Source organism: Scyliorhinus canicula, chromosome 16 (assembly GCF_902713615.1).
Source record: "Scyliorhinus canicula chromosome 16, sScyCan1.1, whole genome shotgun sequence".
NCBI classification, from domain to species: domain Eukaryota; kingdom Metazoa; phylum Chordata; class Chondrichthyes; order Carcharhiniformes; family Scyliorhinidae; genus Scyliorhinus; species Scyliorhinus canicula.
The window spans coordinates 88,623,824-88,643,154 of NC_052161.1; the positions used below are offsets into that span (position 1 = coordinate 88,623,824).

Genomic DNA, 19,331 nt, shown 5'->3' on the forward strand with positions numbered 1-19,331 from the left:
AGCTCTGTTGGTGGCCTAACCTAAGGACCGATGTAACCCATTACATCGAGAATTGCCTTATTTGCACCCAGAATAACCCGGAAAGGTATTCTAAAAAGGCACAGCTTCGGCATACTCGACCAGTTAATGGCCCCTGGACAAACCTCCAGATCGACTTTATAGGACCATTGCCCCCTTGTAGGAATGGCTATAAATACGTTCTGGTGGTAATCGATACCTTTACCAAATGGGTAGAGGCATTCCCCTCAAGAACGAATACAGCTAAGACAGCTGCAAAGATCCTGACCCACCACATCTTCACGAGATGGGGTTTACCTAGAAGTATAGATTCGGACCAGGGATCTCACTTCACAGGACGTGTCATGAAGAACGTCCTGACCATATTCGGCATCAAACAAAATTTTCATATTGCGTATCACCCACAGTCCAGCGGGATTGTAGAGCGCATGAATCGGACCCTAAAATCCACACTTAGAAAAATGGTTCAAGAGAACAACTCAACATGGGATTCAGTGCTCCCATTTGCACTCATGTTTATCAGAAATACAGTTTCAACTTCCACAGGATTCACACCACACACACTCATGACCGGACGCCCTATGAAAGGTACAGAATTCCTTTTAGGACTGGGCATGACTAGCCCCGAAGTGACGGCCCTCACCCATGAGAAAGCTGTTAAAGACCTAGTTGAGACTGTGAGGTCTGCACAGATCGCAGCCGCAGTTCAACTAGGAAAACGGCGTTGACAAAGCACAGCATGCTTTAATAAGACCGTACACCCCACAGAATTCCAGGTTGGGCAACAGGTAATGCTATCTGTATATAACCTCAGCAGTTTTTTGGCACCAAAATATTCCGGCCCGTATTCAATTTCGGACAAAATTAGCCCCTCAGTTTACAGGATAAAATACCCCAATGGAAAGACCGCGTGGTTCCATATTAACCAGCTAAAGGCATATGGAACACAGTCTAACCATGCACACCATGTCCTGCTAGACGCAGCAGAACACCTCGCTCCGCCCACTAGAGACACGTTTCCACCATCCCCCTCACAGACCAGTTCTTCATCGGACTCGCCCATGACTCCGCCCACTGACCACACCAGACCACGCCCCGAAACGCCCACAAGCTGCCGCAGCAGAGACAGCGATACTGACACTGACTCTGAGGACAGCCACAGCACACAACACTACAGCCCACACTGCAGCGACTATAACCCCGACTCCAGTGACCCCATGGAAGTCACCTATATCAAATATCCAGACCCACCACCCGACCCCGACTACCCCGACAATGTCCATTCAAGTTTAGACCCAACACTTTGGCACAGGGACAATTCATACAGACTTGTCCGCAATGACGAAAGTGACCCCCGGTCACACAATTACAAAATTGAATGCCTGATCCACACGAGGGTGTGGGATCCGGGAGAGCAGGACGACACGGTGTCTGAATCCCGATACGGCAACCCCTTTGTGACCCTGTTCACAGAGGCAGAGAAAAAGTGAAGTGTCCAGATGATGTAAAATAGGAACCGCTTGAGGGAAGCGATCTCCTTTCTGATGGAACCTGCACGTATGTTTTGTTTGTCAGTTTATGTTTGTTAGTATTGAATGTTCATGGTTCAGTTGGAGGTTGGACACCTTCCTTTCAGCCGAAAAGCTTGTGACCACCTCGCACGCACTTTAGCTTGTCCGCAGAAACTTCTGAGAACTTCAGTTCCCAATCCAAGGGTTTGCTTACAGATCTTTTCAGCTGAAAGGATTGTGACCAGCTCACCTTATCGCCTGAAATATCTGAAGCCCAGCTCAACTTTCAAAAGGAGCATCTTGGCTCCTCCCTTGTTTTTAGGTGCCCCTCTATTCGGTGAACAGAGGCTGCAAACCCACGGTAAACACATTCTTGCCCGTTTAATCCAGGTTACTCAGGCAGTGGACAAACGGCACTGAGGACCCGCCCTGTCTGAGAACCCACTTTGGTCAGCCAAGCTCGGGTACGGCACAGCACGCCTTACCCAGGGATCCCATTCAATTCTTACCCGTAGCGGCCCATACGCAACCCATTCGACCTTTTGTTTCAAATTTGTTTTCATTTTTCGTTAGGTAGCCCTTAGGCCGCCATCCCACATGCTATTTACATCCAGGAACATTCGGATGGTAAATTAGCAAAGCCTGCAAGACGGCTCGCAGGAGAAAAGTTGTTAGGTGTATTCTGTTCCTAAAATTCGCTTTTGAAAAAAAAAAATGAGGGGAGTCACAGGGTGTGACTTGGCCAGTCATTTTAATGGGTCAATTGGAATTAGAGGACAGGTACACTAACAAGTACGGATATTAAACTGTGTATTGACAGATACTGTGCTTGATCCCATAGCTTTCGAAGGACGAAAGAGGGTTCACAGCAAGGATCGGCCATACAGGAGGAAGAGAAAGAGAACGAAGAGAAGACCATGATGGAAGCCTACCTATTACTGTTAAATGTTATATTTGTATGTGTGGAAGCGAGTCACGTTTCCCCCACAACCCCCACCGTCAATGTTTCCCTCACACCAACTTCCCCGTGCTCAGCTCTGATCAGTGAAGTTCAGACCTGGTGCACAAAATTTATGACATGGTACTCCATGTCATACGTGATTGAATCACTCCTAGTGATTGCAATCCTCTGCATAATCGTACAGACCCTCAGGTTGAGGAAGTGGAAAAGGAGAGCCTCCCGTTCCTGCCCCTCAACCGTTTATGGAGTTCAATCCCCTATTTTCGGTTTCCACCAATCCCCCCAGCCCCTCAATGAATAAAGCACTATGTTAATAAAGGATACCCATGTATTATATTGTCCTGAACTCGACTGCCGAGTCAGGAAGCGATATGTAATGTGGTGTGAATGGATAAGGTTTTTTAGACTGTAATAAAATGTTTAAAGTAAGGATAAGGATAATAGTTGTGATAGGTAGAGGTTCCCTGTTTTGGTAATGCATGTCCCCTTTGACATAGCGCCAAGTAGAAATGTCAGATAAAAATTTTTCTTCCCATAGTCAAGGACAGAGTAGACGCCCAGGAACTTGCTGAGATCAGGGAACACAAAGAGGGCACCCAGAAGCACTCGAAGCAACGTGCATAGGTGATCCTTCACAATTTTATTGTGAGGATCACAAGGAGGGAATGTAGCCACCTACGATGGACACTGGGCTACCAAAATGGAGAACTGCTAAGGCTGCAGGGAGAAAACAGCCTTAGCAGGACAAGCAGTCTGCAGAAGGCTAATTAGCATTCTGCACGTACAAAACCAGTTTATGGCTAGGTGCAAGATCTCAACCAAAGGTGTATATGGCAACAACGCTTTGCATAGTAATGAGGTGATCCAGATCTGGGCCCACACAATAGCAACATTTGGGTTTAAATGGATACTTTGAGTGGACGCCCAGACGAACCGGCACCAGAAGTATCCATCACAAAGCAACAAAGAGACCGCCCCACCCATCGAGAAGAGACCCTCAGATTGGGGGATTTGTAAGATATCGATTGGGAAATGGCCCAATCGATACATGGCAGGTAAAGGCCCGCCCCGAAGAGGCACGGACATTGGGGGACCTATAAAGGTAGACCCCGCACATGGTTCTGTCTGTTGTTGCTCCGGCTTGCTGTTGACTCCGGCCCAGATCTGTTTTGCTCCGGCCCCGCTGTTGACTCCGGCCCAGATCTGCTGTTGTTGCTCCGGCTTGCTGTTGACTCCGGCCCAGATCTGCTGTTTTTGCTCTGGCTCCGCCTCCAGCCTCCGGATCTCCGGATCCTGTCTTTCATCACCGGCCGTTGAGCACCAGCCATCGTTCAGTAAGTGCCAAAACGACGCTCGCTACGTGACCCCGGCACTGCCTATACTCTAGCCGACTATTAGAGAACAGAAGGTGAAGTCCAGAAAGGAACAAAGGCCTTGTCCCCTGACCTTGCTGGTTCCTACTTAGATAAGTATTTAGTCGTTTAATAGTAGAAATAAGTATTAGTCTTTAGCGTATGCATGCATATTTATTATATTTGTATAATAAATATCAATCGTTTGAACTTACTAAACGGTGTGTAGTTTTATTACTTTGAACCTGACCTTGATATACTTGTGAGGTGTCTAAATACGGCACCTGGCGACTCCGAGCAGAAATTACATACACAGAGCTGTAGTAGTGTTAAGCACACGGCCTTTAAATGGAGGCGTGTTAATACACTCCAATAAACGCGTAATACACTCAAGTAAAACGTGCAACAATGTTACCTGTTATCAATTCTAAAGTCACAAGAGGCGACTTCTTAAACATTCAGGATGATAATGTCATCAAATATTTATTGGTGGAAAACAAGGATACCGAATGGTGGAGGTATGGGAGGTATGGTACACACGGGAGCGATATGCCATCAATGAACACACGACGAGTGGTTAATGTAACTGAGGCTTTAATACTCAAACTGAAAGCCTCCTGGTCTCTGATCCGAACTGGATCAGAGGCGGAGACCAGCCACCTTTATACATGAGCCCGATGGGAGGAGCCACAGGCGGAGCCAGCAGGGACAAGCTGAGACATGTAACAATACAGTACAATACAGTGGCGACCATCTGTCTCGAAGGCCGTGTATTGGCGGTCCTCCGGCCGGAGAGGGAGCTGGTGGTATGCGGACTTCAAGTCAACTGTGGAGAAGACTCGATACTGCGCAATCTGGTTGACCATGTCAGATATGCGGGGGAGGGGGCACTCATCGAGCTGTGTGTACCGGTTGATGGTGTGATTGTAGTCGATGACCAACCGGTGCTTCTCCCCAGTCTTGACGACCAGCACTTGGGCTCTCCAGGGGCTGTTACTCGCCTCAATGACCCCGTCTCGTAGGAGTCGCCGGACATTCGACCTTATAAAGGTCCTATCCCTGGCACTGTATCGCCTGCTCCTAGTAGCGACAGGCTTACAGTACGGGTGAGGTTAGCAAAGAGCGAGGGTGGGGCGACCTTAAGGCTCGCGAGGCTACAGATGGTGAGGGGAGGGCGGGCCCCATGGGTCGCGAGTGGCGGGTGAAGTACAAAATGGCGTTAAAGATGGCAGCCCCCGTGGGTTGCATGTGGCGGCTGAAATCGAAGATGGCGTCACCCATGGGTCACACATGGCGGGTGACGTGGCAGATGGGGGCAGCCCCGACAGGCAGCAGGCAGCGTTGCTGGGCCTAGAAGCTCTAAGGAGAGATATCGGGCCTCGCAGGCTTTCGCAAAGTGTCCCTTCTTCCCACACCTGTTGCAAGTTGCGTTCCGTGCAGGGCAGCGTTGTCCGGGATGATTACCCTGGCCGCAAAAGTAGCACTTCGGACGTCTGGCATTGGCGGGCTGCAGCGCGGCACAGGTTTGCACCACACGCGGGTCGGATGATGGCGGCGCGCATGAGGTCCATGAGGGGGCCGCGAGGTCGGAGGTGTAGGCCTCCATGTTCTGGTAGGCCACCTCCAGTGGGTTTGAGAGTTGCACTGTCTCTGGGATGCCGAGCGTACTCCCTTCTAGCAATCACTGGCGGATGTAGTTTGATTTCATGCCTGCGACATAGGCGTCCCTAACCAACAGCTCCGCGTGTTGGGTAGCCGATACCGCCTGGCATCACAGTTCCGGCAGAGTACCCGCAAGGCACGCAAGAACTCCCCAGGGCGTTGTCGTCTCTTGGCAAGAAGGTGTCTAGCACACACCTCGTTCACAGACTTAACATCGTGTGCCTTCAGCAGCATTATCGCCTCCGTATACGAGGGGGCGTCCCTGATGAGAAGAAAGACTTGCGGGCTCACCCTTGCGTGGAGGATCTGCTTCTTTTGGAGGTCAGTGAAGTCTTCGGTGAAGGAATCCGAGGTACGCTTCGAAGCAGCTTAGCCAGTTCTCGAATGTTGCAGCAGTGTTGACTGCCTGTGGGTCTAGCTCCATGCGATCAGGCTTGAGTGATGAATTCATCTTAGATGTTTAGTGTATTAAATTGATATGCCATCAATGAACACATGACGAGTGGTGAACGTAACTGAGGCTTTAATGCACGAAACAGAAAGCCTCCTGGCCTCTGATCCGAACTGGATCAGAGGCGGAGACCAGCCACCTTTATACATGAGCCCGATGGGAGGAGCCACAGGCGGAGCCAGCAGGGACAAGCCGAGACATGTAACAATACAGTACAATACAATACAGTGGTTTACCACAGGGAGGTACAGGCGAAGAGTGTAAAAAGCCGATGAACAGTATTCAATGCTTGATCCTGGTTTACTTTTTCGAGTCTAACAGCCGTCTGCCTCTCTCTCTCTAGAAATGCTGTTGTGAGTTCTATCCCTCTCTCTCTCTCTCTCTATATGTCGATCTCTCCAGAATGCCTGTGTGATTGCTCTCTCTCTCTCCAGAAGGCCTGTGAGTGCAGTATTAGGCCTAGTGCTCTAATTCACCATGCACTATCCCAGGGTGTCTTAACATCATCAAAGACTCCCAACACAGGACAGCATAGGGTTACATACAGTGTAAATCTCGAGTCTGGAGGTAAGAGAACCAGGCAGGTGAGACTTGGACAGGCCATATTCCTTACCTTCAAACTTGAGCTTCATCACACATCTGTTCCCACATCCAGCCTCACAACAGCTCTGCCAAATATCACAATCATCATCGCTGGAACATCGATTTCCCAGTTTCATCTGACAAATGGGAGTGAGTCGCGATTCTGCTGGGCATTCAAAGACCTCCTCTGTAGACACAAGAACATTTTGGGTGTCAAATTGAACTGATTCTGGAGAGAGACAATGGTCGCAACATAAGGAATAGGAGGAGGAAGAGGCCATTCGGCCCCTCCTATCTGCTCCGCCATTCAATAAGATTCATAACTGAATGAAAAGCTTAACTCCAATAATCCTGCCTCCTCTATATTTCACTTGATTCCATTCAGAGTCCAAACATCAATCCATCTCAGTCATGAATGTACTCAACAACTGAGTCTATATCAACCATTTTTCCAACTCTCTCATGCAACTATCCTCTCTCATGCGTCCTCTCTCACGAGTTCTCTGCTTGTTCCGGCACACTCCCCACTGTCTCACCTGCCCTCTTCCCTCTATCATGTGCCCTCTCTCACACGTCATCTACCCTCTCCCAAATTCCATCTCCCCTTTTCCATGTGCCCTGTCCACTCTCCGCATTCACACTATCACTGTCCTGCTCAACTCCATCTTCTCTCACTTACCCTGTCCCCTCTAAGTCACCCTCTCCCCTCTCACAAACTCTACTCTTTTACAGATCCTCCCAGTATTGTTCTCACCCTTCTTGTGGAAGGTGTAGACACATCGTTTCCCACAATCTCCGACTTGACAGCACTTCTTCCAGCCTGTGCAATCCTCGTCTCTCTCACACTTCTCCGCCTCCCCATTGTCACAGATGTGTTGCGTCGTGGAAAGTACTGGACATTCCCTGTTACTCTTCTCTGCTTTAAAAATGAGAATGCAATGAGAGGCAAGTTTTGCAAATCAACAACTAAAATACCAGGAATGTTAGAGATTCCAGGGACAGGGAGAGAGGGCGACAGTCCAAGGAGGGATTTGAAAACAAGGATGATGATTCTAAATTTGAGGAAATGCCAGACAAATGGAACATTGTCTTTTATTTCCAGAGGAATCAATTTAAAATGAGTGAAGTTTTGCTCCAGTTGTACAGGTTGCAATGAGACCACATCTGGAGTACTGTGCATGACTTTGGTCTCCGTACTTAAGGAATTACTTAAATTATATTCAGAGCCATTCAGAGAGGGCTGGCTTGACTGATTCCTGGGATGGAGGGAGGATTAGCTTATGAAGAAAGGTTGAGCAGTTTGGGTCTGTCTCCATTGGATTCAGAAGAATGAGAGATGATCTTATTGAAAAATACAAGATCCTGATGGGGCCTGTCAGGGTGGATGCTGGGATGATGTTTCCCCCTCATGGGGAAAGACTATGACTTGACGACTGGCGATCAGGATAATTTCATTCTCTGTGTGGGGTGTGAGGCTGTAGAATTACTTCTCCAGAAAGCAACACAGGCTGGGTCATTGAATGTATTCAAGGTCGAGTCAAAGGGTATGGGCGGGGTAGACAGCAAGGTGAAGCTGAGGCCACAATGAGATCAGCCATGATCTGATCGAATGAGAAAGCTCCAGGATCCAAACTGAACTGAGCAGCTCCAGCTGGGAATTGAAGAAATCTTTATTCTTGAATTGGTTGTTGGCATTACTTGCCGATCCCTAATTGCCCTGAGAAGGTGGTGGTTGTGTTGTTCCTTGTGTCTTAAGAAAACTTGTTGTCTTAAAGTTGAAGTATATGTTTTATTGTGAGTTCGTTCTCTCTTTAGTGCTTAACTTAATGTTACAACCGTGCTGCTAATCTGTCTTGCTACCAGCTCCCGTTCCTGTGAAGTGTGTCCTGACTTCCTGTTCGTGTGTATTTATATCTCTCCTGTGCTCCCTCTAGTGCTTGCTCAGTTGTATTGCATCTACACAGATATACAATCACGCCAGTGGTATGCAATTCTCCTCAATACTCAACCACATTACTATGGATTGCATGGAGGCCAGACCAGGTAAGGATGGCAGATTTCCCTCTCTGAGGGGCGTTAGTGAATTGGATGTGTTTTTATGTAATCAATGATAGTTATATCATAGTTTTAGATTCCAGATTTATGAATTCAATTCAAATTCCACCAGTTGCCATGGAGGGATTAAAACCCATTTTCCCTGAGCATTCTTCTGGGTCTCTGGATTACGAGTACAGCGACGTTACCGTTATGTCACCATCTCCCCCTATGTATGAACTGGAATTATTCAATATGAGGTTGCTGGGACAGTTTGTCCCTCTTACCGTCTCCGAAAGCGCGATGCACACATCTTTTCCCACAGCCAGCATCGCAGCACGTTAACCACAAATCACAGTCATCATTATCCTCACAATCTTTTCCATAATTTACATCACACATGGGTTGCAGACGGCTGGGAGCCGGGCAGCTGCCATTCTCTGTTAGGAAACAACAAGCAGATTGGTTTAAATATGTATCAAATCTCAGGTACCTTTTCTGCAGGTATATAGAGTGAATCTCAATTGTAACATTCAAATATTCCCAGGAAAGCTCCAGCAAAGGGAAAGATACAGAGTAAAGCTCCTTCTACAGTGTAATGACAACAGATTTCCCCCCACACTGTAATGAATTCTCAGTTCCACCGCACTGCAATGACTCCTCACTCCCCCCACACCCCTCACTACCCCCACACTGTAATGACTCCTGACTTACCCACACACTAATGAATTTCACTCCCCCCACGCTATAATGAATTATCACACCCACCACACTGCAATGACTCATCACTCCCTCACACTGTAATGACTCCTGACTTCCACACACACTAATGAATTCTCACTCCCTCCACACTGTAATGAATTCTCAGTCACCCCACACTGTAATGAATTCTCAGTCCCTCCATACTATAATGACTCCTAACATCCCCCACACACTGATGAATTCTCATTCTCCCCACACTGTAATAAATTCTCAATCTCCCCCACACTGTAATGACGCCTCACTCACCCACACTGGAGCGACTCCTCACTCCCACCACACAGAAATGATTCTTCAATCTCCCCCGCACTGAAATTATTCCTTACTCCCCCCAATCATGAATACTCACTACCCCCCCACACTGAACTCACTGTGTCTGACTGGTCACATGGTCACACCCAGATAGCTTGGTCACTTGGGCAGAGATGTGGCAAATGGAGTTTAATCCGGACAAATATGGGGAAATGCATTTTTGTGGGAGAAAAGAAAGATCTGGGTGTACAGTACCACAGATCTTTGAAAGTGGCAACACAAGTGGACAAGGTAGTCAAGAAAGCTTACGGAATGCTTGCCTTCATTGGATGGGGCATCGAGTATAAAAACTGGCAAGTGATGAATCCTCACTCCCCCACACACTCTAATCAATCCTCAGTTCTCCCACACTGTAATGACGCCTCACACCCCCCAGACTGTAATGAACCCTCACTCACCCACACTGTAAATGAATTCTCACCTCCCCCACACTGTAACGACACCTTATTCCCCCGTACTGTAATGAGTCCTCACTTTCCCCAAACTGCAATGACTCCTCACTCCCCCCACACTGTAATGGCTCCTCACTTTCCCCACACTGTCATGAATTCTCAATTCCCCCCACACTGTACTGACTCCTCATTATCCACTCTGTGGAATTCCTCACCTCCTTTGAAGAACTTGAAGACACATCTCTTTCCACAGCCAGCATCGCAGCACATCTGCCAATGGTCACAGTCCGCATCTTCCTCACATTCATCTCCGAGCTTCAAGCTGCAAACTTTGCTCAGTGAGCTGCTGGATGGACACTGATCGCTCTCTTCTTTATCGGAAGACAGAAAGAGATCATTAACTGGCCCTTTATAAACACAGGTACAAAGTACAAAAGCTAAAGATTCCTCCTCAAACATTTTATAAATCACTGCTTCAGCGTGAGCTGGAAGGTTGTGTTCAAATGCCCGTTGCCCACTTTTGGAAGGATGTCAAGGTCTTTGAGATACTGAAGAGTAGGAGAGAGACAAATTGGACAATTCTTTCAAAGACCTGGAACAGACATGAAGGTCAGAATGGCCTCTTGGTGTGCTGTCCGCTCAGGTTCAATCCAGCTTTTCTTTGTGTCGATAATCGAGGAGATATTAGCGCGAGGTGACCAAAAGATTAGTTAAAGAACTCAGTTTATAAGGAGTTTCTTAAAGGAGGAAAGAGCTGCAGAGGCAGTTAAGGAGGGAATTCCAGGGACGGCACATGTCACAGCGGTTAGCACTGCCACCTATGGCACTGAGGACTCAGGTTCAAATCCCGGCCCAGGGTCACTGTCCATGTGGAGTTTGCACATTCTCCACGTGTCTGCATGGGTATCACCCCCACAACCCAAAGATGTCCAGGTTAGGAGGATTGGCCACGCTAAATTGCCCCCTAATTGGAAATAAATAATTGGGCACCCGAAATTTATGAAAAAAATATTTTTTATAAAAGGAGGGAATTCCAGAATTCAGGACCCAGGCAACTTAAGTTGTGTTGGTAAATGTTGGACAAAATGCAGGACAGCGAGTAGAGGATTATGGGTGAACCATTCTCAATATCCACTGAGCGTGTCCTTGGGTGAAGTGGAGAGAGGTGGTGGACAATTCTGGCCTAATACAACACGTGACCAATCAGTTAACGGGGCTGCAGCATGTGACCAGATACAGGACACGTAGGACAATTCATCAGGTGAGCAATGAGGCACAGGGCAACAGACAATGTGACCAATCACACACATATCCCTGGATCATGTCACCAATCAAACACAAGGCGACAGACAAAGAACAAAAAACAATACAGCACAGGAATAGGCCCTTCGGCCCTCCAAACCTGTACCGGCCATGATACCAAAACCCTTAGTACTTCCTTGTGCTCTATCCCTCTATACCCACCCTATCCATGTGTTTGCCAAGATGCCTTTTGAACGACGTTAATGCATCTTCTTCCACAACCTCCCCTGGCAACGCGTTCCAGTTACTCGCCACTTTCTGCGGAAACAAACTGCCTCGCACATCTCCTCTAAACTTTGTCACAAGGACTTTAACGGAGGCACCCTGGTACCTGACCCCTCCATCCTGGGAAACAGTGCCTGCCCATCCACTCTATCCATGCCCCTCATAATCATGTGGACCTCTATCAGGTCACCAGGGCCCTGGGGTATGTGACCAATCAGACACATAGTCGCTGGTCATGTGACCAATTAGTCACAGGACCCTGGAATTTGTGAGCAATTAGACACAAGGGGTGGAATCTCCGCACCACCACCGGGTCGGGGAATCGCTGGGGGGGCGGCATGAATCCTGCCCCCGCCGGCTGCCGAATTCTCTGGTGCCGTGCATTTGGTGGGGGCGGGAATCGTGCCGCGCTGGTCGGCAGCCGCTATCAGCGGCCCGCCTGGCGATTCTCCGGCCCGCGATGGGCCGCGTGGCTGCCCATTTTAGGCCGGTCCCGCCGGCGTAAATTACAAGAGGTACTTTCCGGCGAAACCTGGCCGCGCGGACGGCCTCCGGGGTCCTCGGGGGATCTGGCCCCGAAAGGTGCCTCCATGGTGGCCTGGCCCACAATCGGGGCTCACCGATCCACGGACGGGCCTGTGCCGCGGGGACACTCTATTCCTCCGCGTCAGGCTGCTGTGGTCTCAGCGATGGCCGACGTGGAGATGAACCCAGCCTGCGCATGCGCTGGGATGACGCCAGCATACGCTGGCGTTCCCACGCATGCGCCAACTCGCGCCGGCCGGCGGAGGCCATTCATCGCCGGTTGGCGTGATGCCAAACCTGTTGCGTGCCGGCCGGCACGGCGCAAACCACTCCTGTGCTGGCCTAGCCCCTAAAGGTGCGGAGGATTCCGCACCTTCGAGGCGGCCTGACGCCGGAGTGGTTCATGTCAATCCTTCGCGCCGGAGCTGCCCGCCCTGCCGATTCCTGCAGAATCCCGCCCAAGGTCCTTAACCAATCGCACACAGAGTCCTGGAGCTTAGTATTGTGTCGTACACAGGGGTCTATATCCTGGGGCCTTTTCCTTTGGACAGATCCTGCAGCTCTCTTCTGTTATTTTTTGTCAGTCAAAATTAAATTGTGTTGTGCAGTGAGTTATTTGTGGATTGTCCTTACTGTGCCAGCGAGAGTAGACACACTTCTTCCCACAGCCGATATCACAGCACTGCTTCCAGGAACTGCAGTCCTCATCATCATTACAAGATTCACTCGAGTTGCTGGCACAGATCCTCCTCGCTCGGTGCGAGTCGGGACATTCATCTCCTTCATCTGCATGAGAAAAAGTTGTGAGTTAAAGGTGGAGGGAGTTACACACAGCAAAACAGGGGTTACAGTCGGAAAGAGAGTACTGAGGGAATGCTGCACTGTCTGAGGAACAATACTGAGAGTGTATCACACAGTCAGAGGACCACATCGAAGGAGTGCTGCACTGTTTCACACTCTCTTCATCAGTACGTCACATTTTGTTTTGATCAAAGCATTCTTCTGTCTCTCCCTCACATTGTCTGTTTCTCTTTCCTTTTTGTCAGTGTGTCTCGCTCTCCCTCTCTCTGTCGCTATAACTCTCTCTTGTTTGCTGAGTGTCAATTTCTGCCATATTCTGCTTCATTTTTTCTCTTATTCTGCTTCAAACTATCTCATTGTCTCTCTCTTGCCCTCTCTTCTTTGTTTACTTTATTCCTTATCCCCATGCTCTGCTATTTCCATGCTTACCGTCATCCATGAAGCTGGTAATACAGACTTTTCCACATTTGGTGTCACAACAGGTCTGCCAAGCATCACAATCATCATCTCCGCTGCACTGGTCTCCAAGTTTCAGATCACACATTGGGGTGAGACGGTGGGGCGCTGGACAGGTATCATCCCCTGGAATACAGAAATCGGAGATCAGTCAGGAAAACCAATTATGGAGAGATCCCTCAGGAGAATCCAAGCAAAGTGGTTTCCTTCAGGAACACATTAATGACGAATGAAGTCGCACATCTTTAATTGGAGTCAGGGGTGAAACAGCTCGGCAACAGGTTCCATCGCCAGTCTCATTAATGTAGAAATGTTTATATCCATTGTATTTGCAATCTTTTGCAGTAATATTATTAAGAACCCTGGTTCAAAATACAGGCTGTGTGTCTCCTAAAGCTGTAATTAAGGAGTCATAAGGTGAGGGAATCATTTATTCAAACCACTTTGTTGGTCACAGATAAAAGTTTAATAGAATGATGTTTATATATTGGCTGGTTCCCTGTGAGATAGATAATGTGAGGGTCAGTATTTAGTCCAACTAGTCTGGTACTGGGGCATCTTAATGGGTTACAGAGAACGTCATTAATTGGAGGAGCCAGATCTGACTGTAGTTTGAAATCTACTAGAATATTTTAAGTGGAACAGCGGTTTGCCATGGGATTCGAGTCTGACAAGACAGAAGGATTATTTGGTTGTTCCTGAAAAGGTTCTTTCTCTCTCTCTTTAAAAGTCTGCACAGATGAGCAAGTAACCTGTTTCATTAACTTTATTTGGCAGTGGCATTTGATTTGGATTGGGTTGCTCAATTCAAGTTCGTGGCAGGTTCAGATAGTAAGTTAAAGATTTTCTTTTATTTAAGAATTATTTACATGTTAATTGTGAAGCTATTCCTTTGATGTTAATTCTGTGTTTAAATTAGTTTGTTTTCACATAAAAGGTACTTGCTGAGAGGGCATATCCTTTCCACACAGTTTTACAAATTCAAATATTTTTGGTGGTTCACATCCAGTATCATAACTAAAGTTGAATTCTGGTCCAGTAATCTAACACCGCTCTATGCTGAGTTAGCCTCATCTCTCACATTCAGTCTCTCACATGCACATGCATGCACACAGACACAAACACAAACACACACGCCCCGACGCACGCACGCTCCGACGCACGCACGCCCCGAGACACGCACGCTCCGACACACGCACGCTCCGACACACGCACAAACCGATACACGCACACTCCCACTCGCACACTCCCTTCCCAGCTGGTGATGAACTCAGAGCTCCATGAATAGGCTCGAAGCACCACAAACCCTCTGAACCACTCACGGGACATGAAGAAGCGAGGAACACATCTCTTTCCACACTCGGCATCACAGCACGAGGACCAGGCCAAGCAGTCAGCGTCACTCTCACACACATCTCCGAGCTTCAGTTCACAGAAGTTGTCCAAACGGCTGGAAGCAGGACATTGGGTAGCTGGAAGACACAAAGATCAAACACTCCATCAAAGAGTGACAGGACAGCGACAGCGTGTGGTTAAATACAGAGGAAAGCTGAGCGATTTCTTACATCTGGTCAGGAACTTGGGGACACATCTGTTTCCACAGCTGGAATTGCAGCAAGTCTGCCAACCATCACAGTCGCTGTCATTGTGACACTGGGTGTTGAAGCTCATTGTGCAGATGTGAGTCAGTCGAGAAGATTCTGGGCATCTCCGGTCACCACCTGGAGAGTGAACAGTGATACACGGCTCAATTTGATGTGTCTAATCTGGACGTCGCTTCCCACTCACCCCACTGGTTCTTCCAGTCCCCTTGTAACCTCCATCGCTAATGAGTAGCATCTAGGAGGGGAGCGAGTGTCTCGATTGATTACTTACCCTTGCCATGGAACACATGGACACACCGTCTGCCACAGGTGGTGTTACAGCAGGTCTGCCAGGCATAACAATCGTCGTCATCTTCACACAGCTCCCCGTACCTCAGCTCACACATTGTGGACAGGCGGTGTGGGGCAGGACAGTGCCCTGCTGTCAGATCTGGAGAAAGGAGAGACAGAGGTGAGAATTGAATGGGAGCGAGTATCTCAACATCAGCATGCTACATTATCAGCTCCAGTCAGCTGGCACTGCCTTTTCATTCATCTTTGTTGAGACACAGTTGATACTTTGCTGGGTCAGGTTGACCATGAGCTCTTACCTGAGAATTTCGGACTGTGCTGCTGTCCCATGAAGGAGTGGACACATCTTCTGCCACAGGAAGTCTCACAACACTGCATCCACTTGCCACAATCCTCCTCATCCTGACAGGACTGACTGTGGTTCATCCTGCACACACGATCCAGACTGGATGTATCAGGACACTTCTTGGCAGTCCAATCTATGAAACCACGAGATTGGTTAAGGCTGGAGACAGCTGAGATGGGGACAGACAGAGAGAGCGACGGATAGAGGGACAAAGCGAGAGAGATAAAGAGTTAGACAGAGTCGGGAACAGAGAGACAGAGAGAGTGAGAGGGACAGAGAGAAAGAAAGAGAGCGACAGAGAGTGAGAGATGGACAGAAGAGAGACTGCTTGAGAGAGAAAGAGAGAGCTGGAGTGAAAGACGGAGAAGTAGCGGAGAGAGAACCAGAGAGAGGGATGGAGAGGGAGACGAAAAGAGAGAGTTGGAGAGAGACAAAGAGATAGACAGAGAGACAGGGAAAGAGATGGATAGATAGACAAAGAGAGAGTGAGAGTTGGAGCTTGAGAGACAATGGGTGAGGGAGAGAGTGAGTTAGACATGTATAGACAGTCAAAGGGAGAGGAAAACAGACGGATACCTGGACAAAGAGAGAGAGAGAGAGCGGGAGACGAAACCTGATAGACAAAGGGAGAGAGTGACAGATCGAGAGACAAAGAGATTAGAAAAAAAGAGAGACATCATAGAATTTACAGTGCAGAAGGAGGCCATTCAGCCCATCGAGTCTGCACCGGCTCTTGGAAAGAGCACCCTACCCAAGGTCAACAACTCCACGCTATCCCCATAACCCAGTAACCCCACCCAACACTAAGGGCAATTTTGGACACTAAGGGCAATTTATCATGGCCAATCCACCTAACCTGCACATCTTTGGACTGTGGGAGGAATCCGGAGCACACGGAGGAAACCCACGCAGACACGGACCCAAGCCAGGAATCGAACCTGGGACCCTGGAGCTGTGAAGCGATTGTGCGATCCACAATGCTACCGTGCTGCACATCGAGAGAGAGGAGAAGGGAAAGAGGAAGTGATAGAGATAGAGAAAGAGAGAGGTAGATAGAGAGATAGAGTGTGGGATAGAGAGAGAGAGAAGGACAGAGAGAGAGAGCGATGTTGTGTGAGTGGCAAAGAGAGGTCCAGAGAGAAAGAAGGAGAGAGACAGCCAGAGAGCCAGAAAGAGAGATGGAAAGAGAAAGAGAGAGACGAAGAGAGACAAGAAGAGGGAAAGACAAAGAGCGAGGCAGAGAGCGAGACGTAGAGGGAGAGAGACAGACAGAGAGAGGAAGACAGAGAAAGAAATAGAGACAGGGAGAGAAAGACAGACAGGCAGATAGAGTGAAACGGAGAGAGAGAAACAGGGACAGAGAGAGAAAGAATGACACAGCGAGAAAGAGGGACAGGGAATGGGAAATGCAGAGAGAGAGAGGGACAGAGAGAGTGAGAGGGAGAGAAAGAGAGAGAGATTGACGGTGTGAGAGAGACAGGACCAAAAATACAAAGTGATGGATGGAGATAGAGAGAGAGAGAGAGAGAGAGAGAGACTGAGACTGGACCAGAAAGAGAATCAAATGGATTAAAAGAGAGAACGATGGAGAGGGAGAGGAGAGAGAGCAGGACAGGGAAGAGGCAGAGAGACATATAATGACTGACAAAGACAGAAAAGTGATAGAAAGAGAGACACAAAGAGAGATGGACCGAGACTGAGAGAATTATAAACAGGGAGAGAGACAGAGGCAGACGGGTCAGAGAATCCTCGGGGGGCGGCGCCAGTCCCGTCCTGCCGCCCCAACACCGGCTCCCGTATTCTCCGCCGCCTGTATTTGGGCGGGGCGGAGTCACACCACGCCAGTCGCGGGCCATTGACAACGCCCCCCCCCCCCCCCCCGGCAATCCTCCAGGCCACGATGGGCCAAGCGGCTGTCTGTTTCTGGCAAGTCCCGCTGGCGTGATTTAGACATGGTCCCACACGGCGGGACCTGGCAGGTAAATCGGCTGGGGCGGTCCACGGGATGGATGGGGGGGGGGGTGTTCGCGGGGAGATCCGACCCTGGGGGGTGCGATCGGGGTCCACCGAGCTGTGGGCGGGCCTGTGCCGTGGGGGCACTCCTTCCATGTGTGCCGGCCCCTGGAGGGCTCCGCCGTGGCCGGCACGGAGAACAGAACCCCCTGTGCATGCGCCAGAATATGCCGGCTGTTCCGCGCATACGCTGGGTTACGCCGGCCCTTTGGCGCATGCACGGACTTGTGCAGTCCCTTTAGCGCTGGCTGGCGCGGCGCCAACCCATCCAGCGTCTCCTAGCCCCTGGAAGTGCAGAGGATTCCGCTACATCTGGTTGCCCCGCCGCTGGAGAGGTTCGTCGGCGTCGGCCATCGCGCCCGTTTCAGAGAATCCCACTGATCGTGAGAGACAGAGAAAGATACAGATGTGACCCACTGCAGAAATGTACAGACCTGTTGAGGATCTGTTCTTTTCGGACCAGGAACCTCCCCAATTGGATTTCCCAAAGGATGATGGAACACATCGTTTCTGACAGCCAGCGTCACAGCAACTTTGGGAACCACTGCAATCTCCATCCGACTCACACACCTTCCCGAAGGTGCTGTTGCACACACGGGCCAGATACTCTGGACGAGGACATTGCCCATCATCTATGTGAGAGAAAGAGACATACACAATCCAGCATCACCGAGCCACAGAGTAAAGCTCCCTCTGCACGGTCGCATCATACACTCCTAGGACAGGTACAGCATAGGGTTTGATAAAAAGGAAAACTCCCACGACACTGTCTCCATCAAACTGGTATCGCCACGGGGTTAGATACAGAGTAAAGCTCCCTCTAAACTGCCTCCATCAAACACTCCCAGGACAGGTAAAGCACGGGGTTAGATACAGAGTAAATCTCCCTCCACAATGTCCCCATCAAACACTCCCAGGACAGGTACAGCACGGGGTTAGATACAGAGTAAAGCTCCCTCTACACTGTCCCCATCAAACACTCCCAGGACAGGTACAGCACGGGGTTAGATACAGAGTAAAACTCCCTCTACACTGTCCCCATCAAACACTCCCAGGAAAGGTACAGCACGGGGTTAGATACAGAGTAGAACTTCCCCTCCACTGTCCCCATCAAACACTCTCAGGTTAGATATACAACGATCTCAGATACAGAGGGCATGATTTAATGGCCATACCACGCCCGGCAGAAATACAAGCGAGCAGTGTAGATTGCGGGAGGGTCCGCAATCAGGAACTGTGCCAGACGCCGACCAGGCTCCGAGAAACCAATAGCTATCAGTTAGGCCCAATCTCCACTCTATTAACAGGAAGAGCACCCTATCTAACAGCCTCCCATCATCTAATTGGCTCCGCAGTGAGCCACCACACAGGTGCCGATTTGTGGATCAGGCGTCACAGAACCTGGGGGGTCCCCCGGCCCATTGGAGGCCCCTGGGTGGTCAGGGATTAGATGGTGTGGACCTTGGCCCTGCCACTGGAATGTTATCACCTTGGCTTGGCTGCCAGGCTTGCACCTTGGAACTGCCACACAGGCATTGCCAAGGTGTCTGGGTGTCACCACAAAGACGGTAGGGGCACGCCCACGGTACCAGGGTGGCAGTGCCAGAGTGCCAGAATGGCACTGCCAAGCGTCAGGGACTGAGGGAGGCTGTGCGCATGGAGGGAGAGTTGAGGGGGTATATGAAGTGTGGGTGCGGGCTTGTGCAGGGTGGGTATGAAGTGGGCTCTGAAAGA

General features: G+C 49.5%; 1 protein-coding gene across 1 annotated transcript in view; it reads right to left on the reverse strand.

Moving 5' to 3' along the window:
• LOC119951022 (multiple epidermal growth factor-like domains protein 11) overlaps positions 1-18,225 on the reverse strand; it is a 35,697-nt gene extending 17,472 nt beyond the window's left edge. Inside the window, exons 1-10 of the mRNA XM_038774056.1 lie at positions 18,032-18,225; positions 15,538-15,717; positions 15,219-15,377; positions 14,909-15,064; positions 14,666-14,815; positions 13,317-13,469; positions 12,720-12,872; positions 10,250-10,405; positions 8,859-9,011; positions 6,569-6,724 (exon numbers count right to left, since the gene is read on the reverse strand). Of these exons, the coding sequence (XP_038629984.1) occupies positions 6,569-6,724; positions 8,859-9,011; positions 10,250-10,405; positions 12,720-12,872; positions 13,317-13,469; positions 14,666-14,815; positions 14,909-15,064; positions 15,219-15,377; positions 15,538-15,664 (1,363 nt within the window). The 5' untranslated portion in view covers positions 15,665-15,717; positions 18,032-18,225. The remainder of the gene's footprint in view (positions 1-6,568; positions 6,725-8,858; positions 9,012-10,249; positions 10,406-12,719; positions 12,873-13,316; positions 13,470-14,665; positions 14,816-14,908; positions 15,065-15,218; positions 15,378-15,537; positions 15,718-18,031) is intronic.
• Between the last annotated feature and the right edge of the window lie 1,106 nt (positions 18,226-19,331).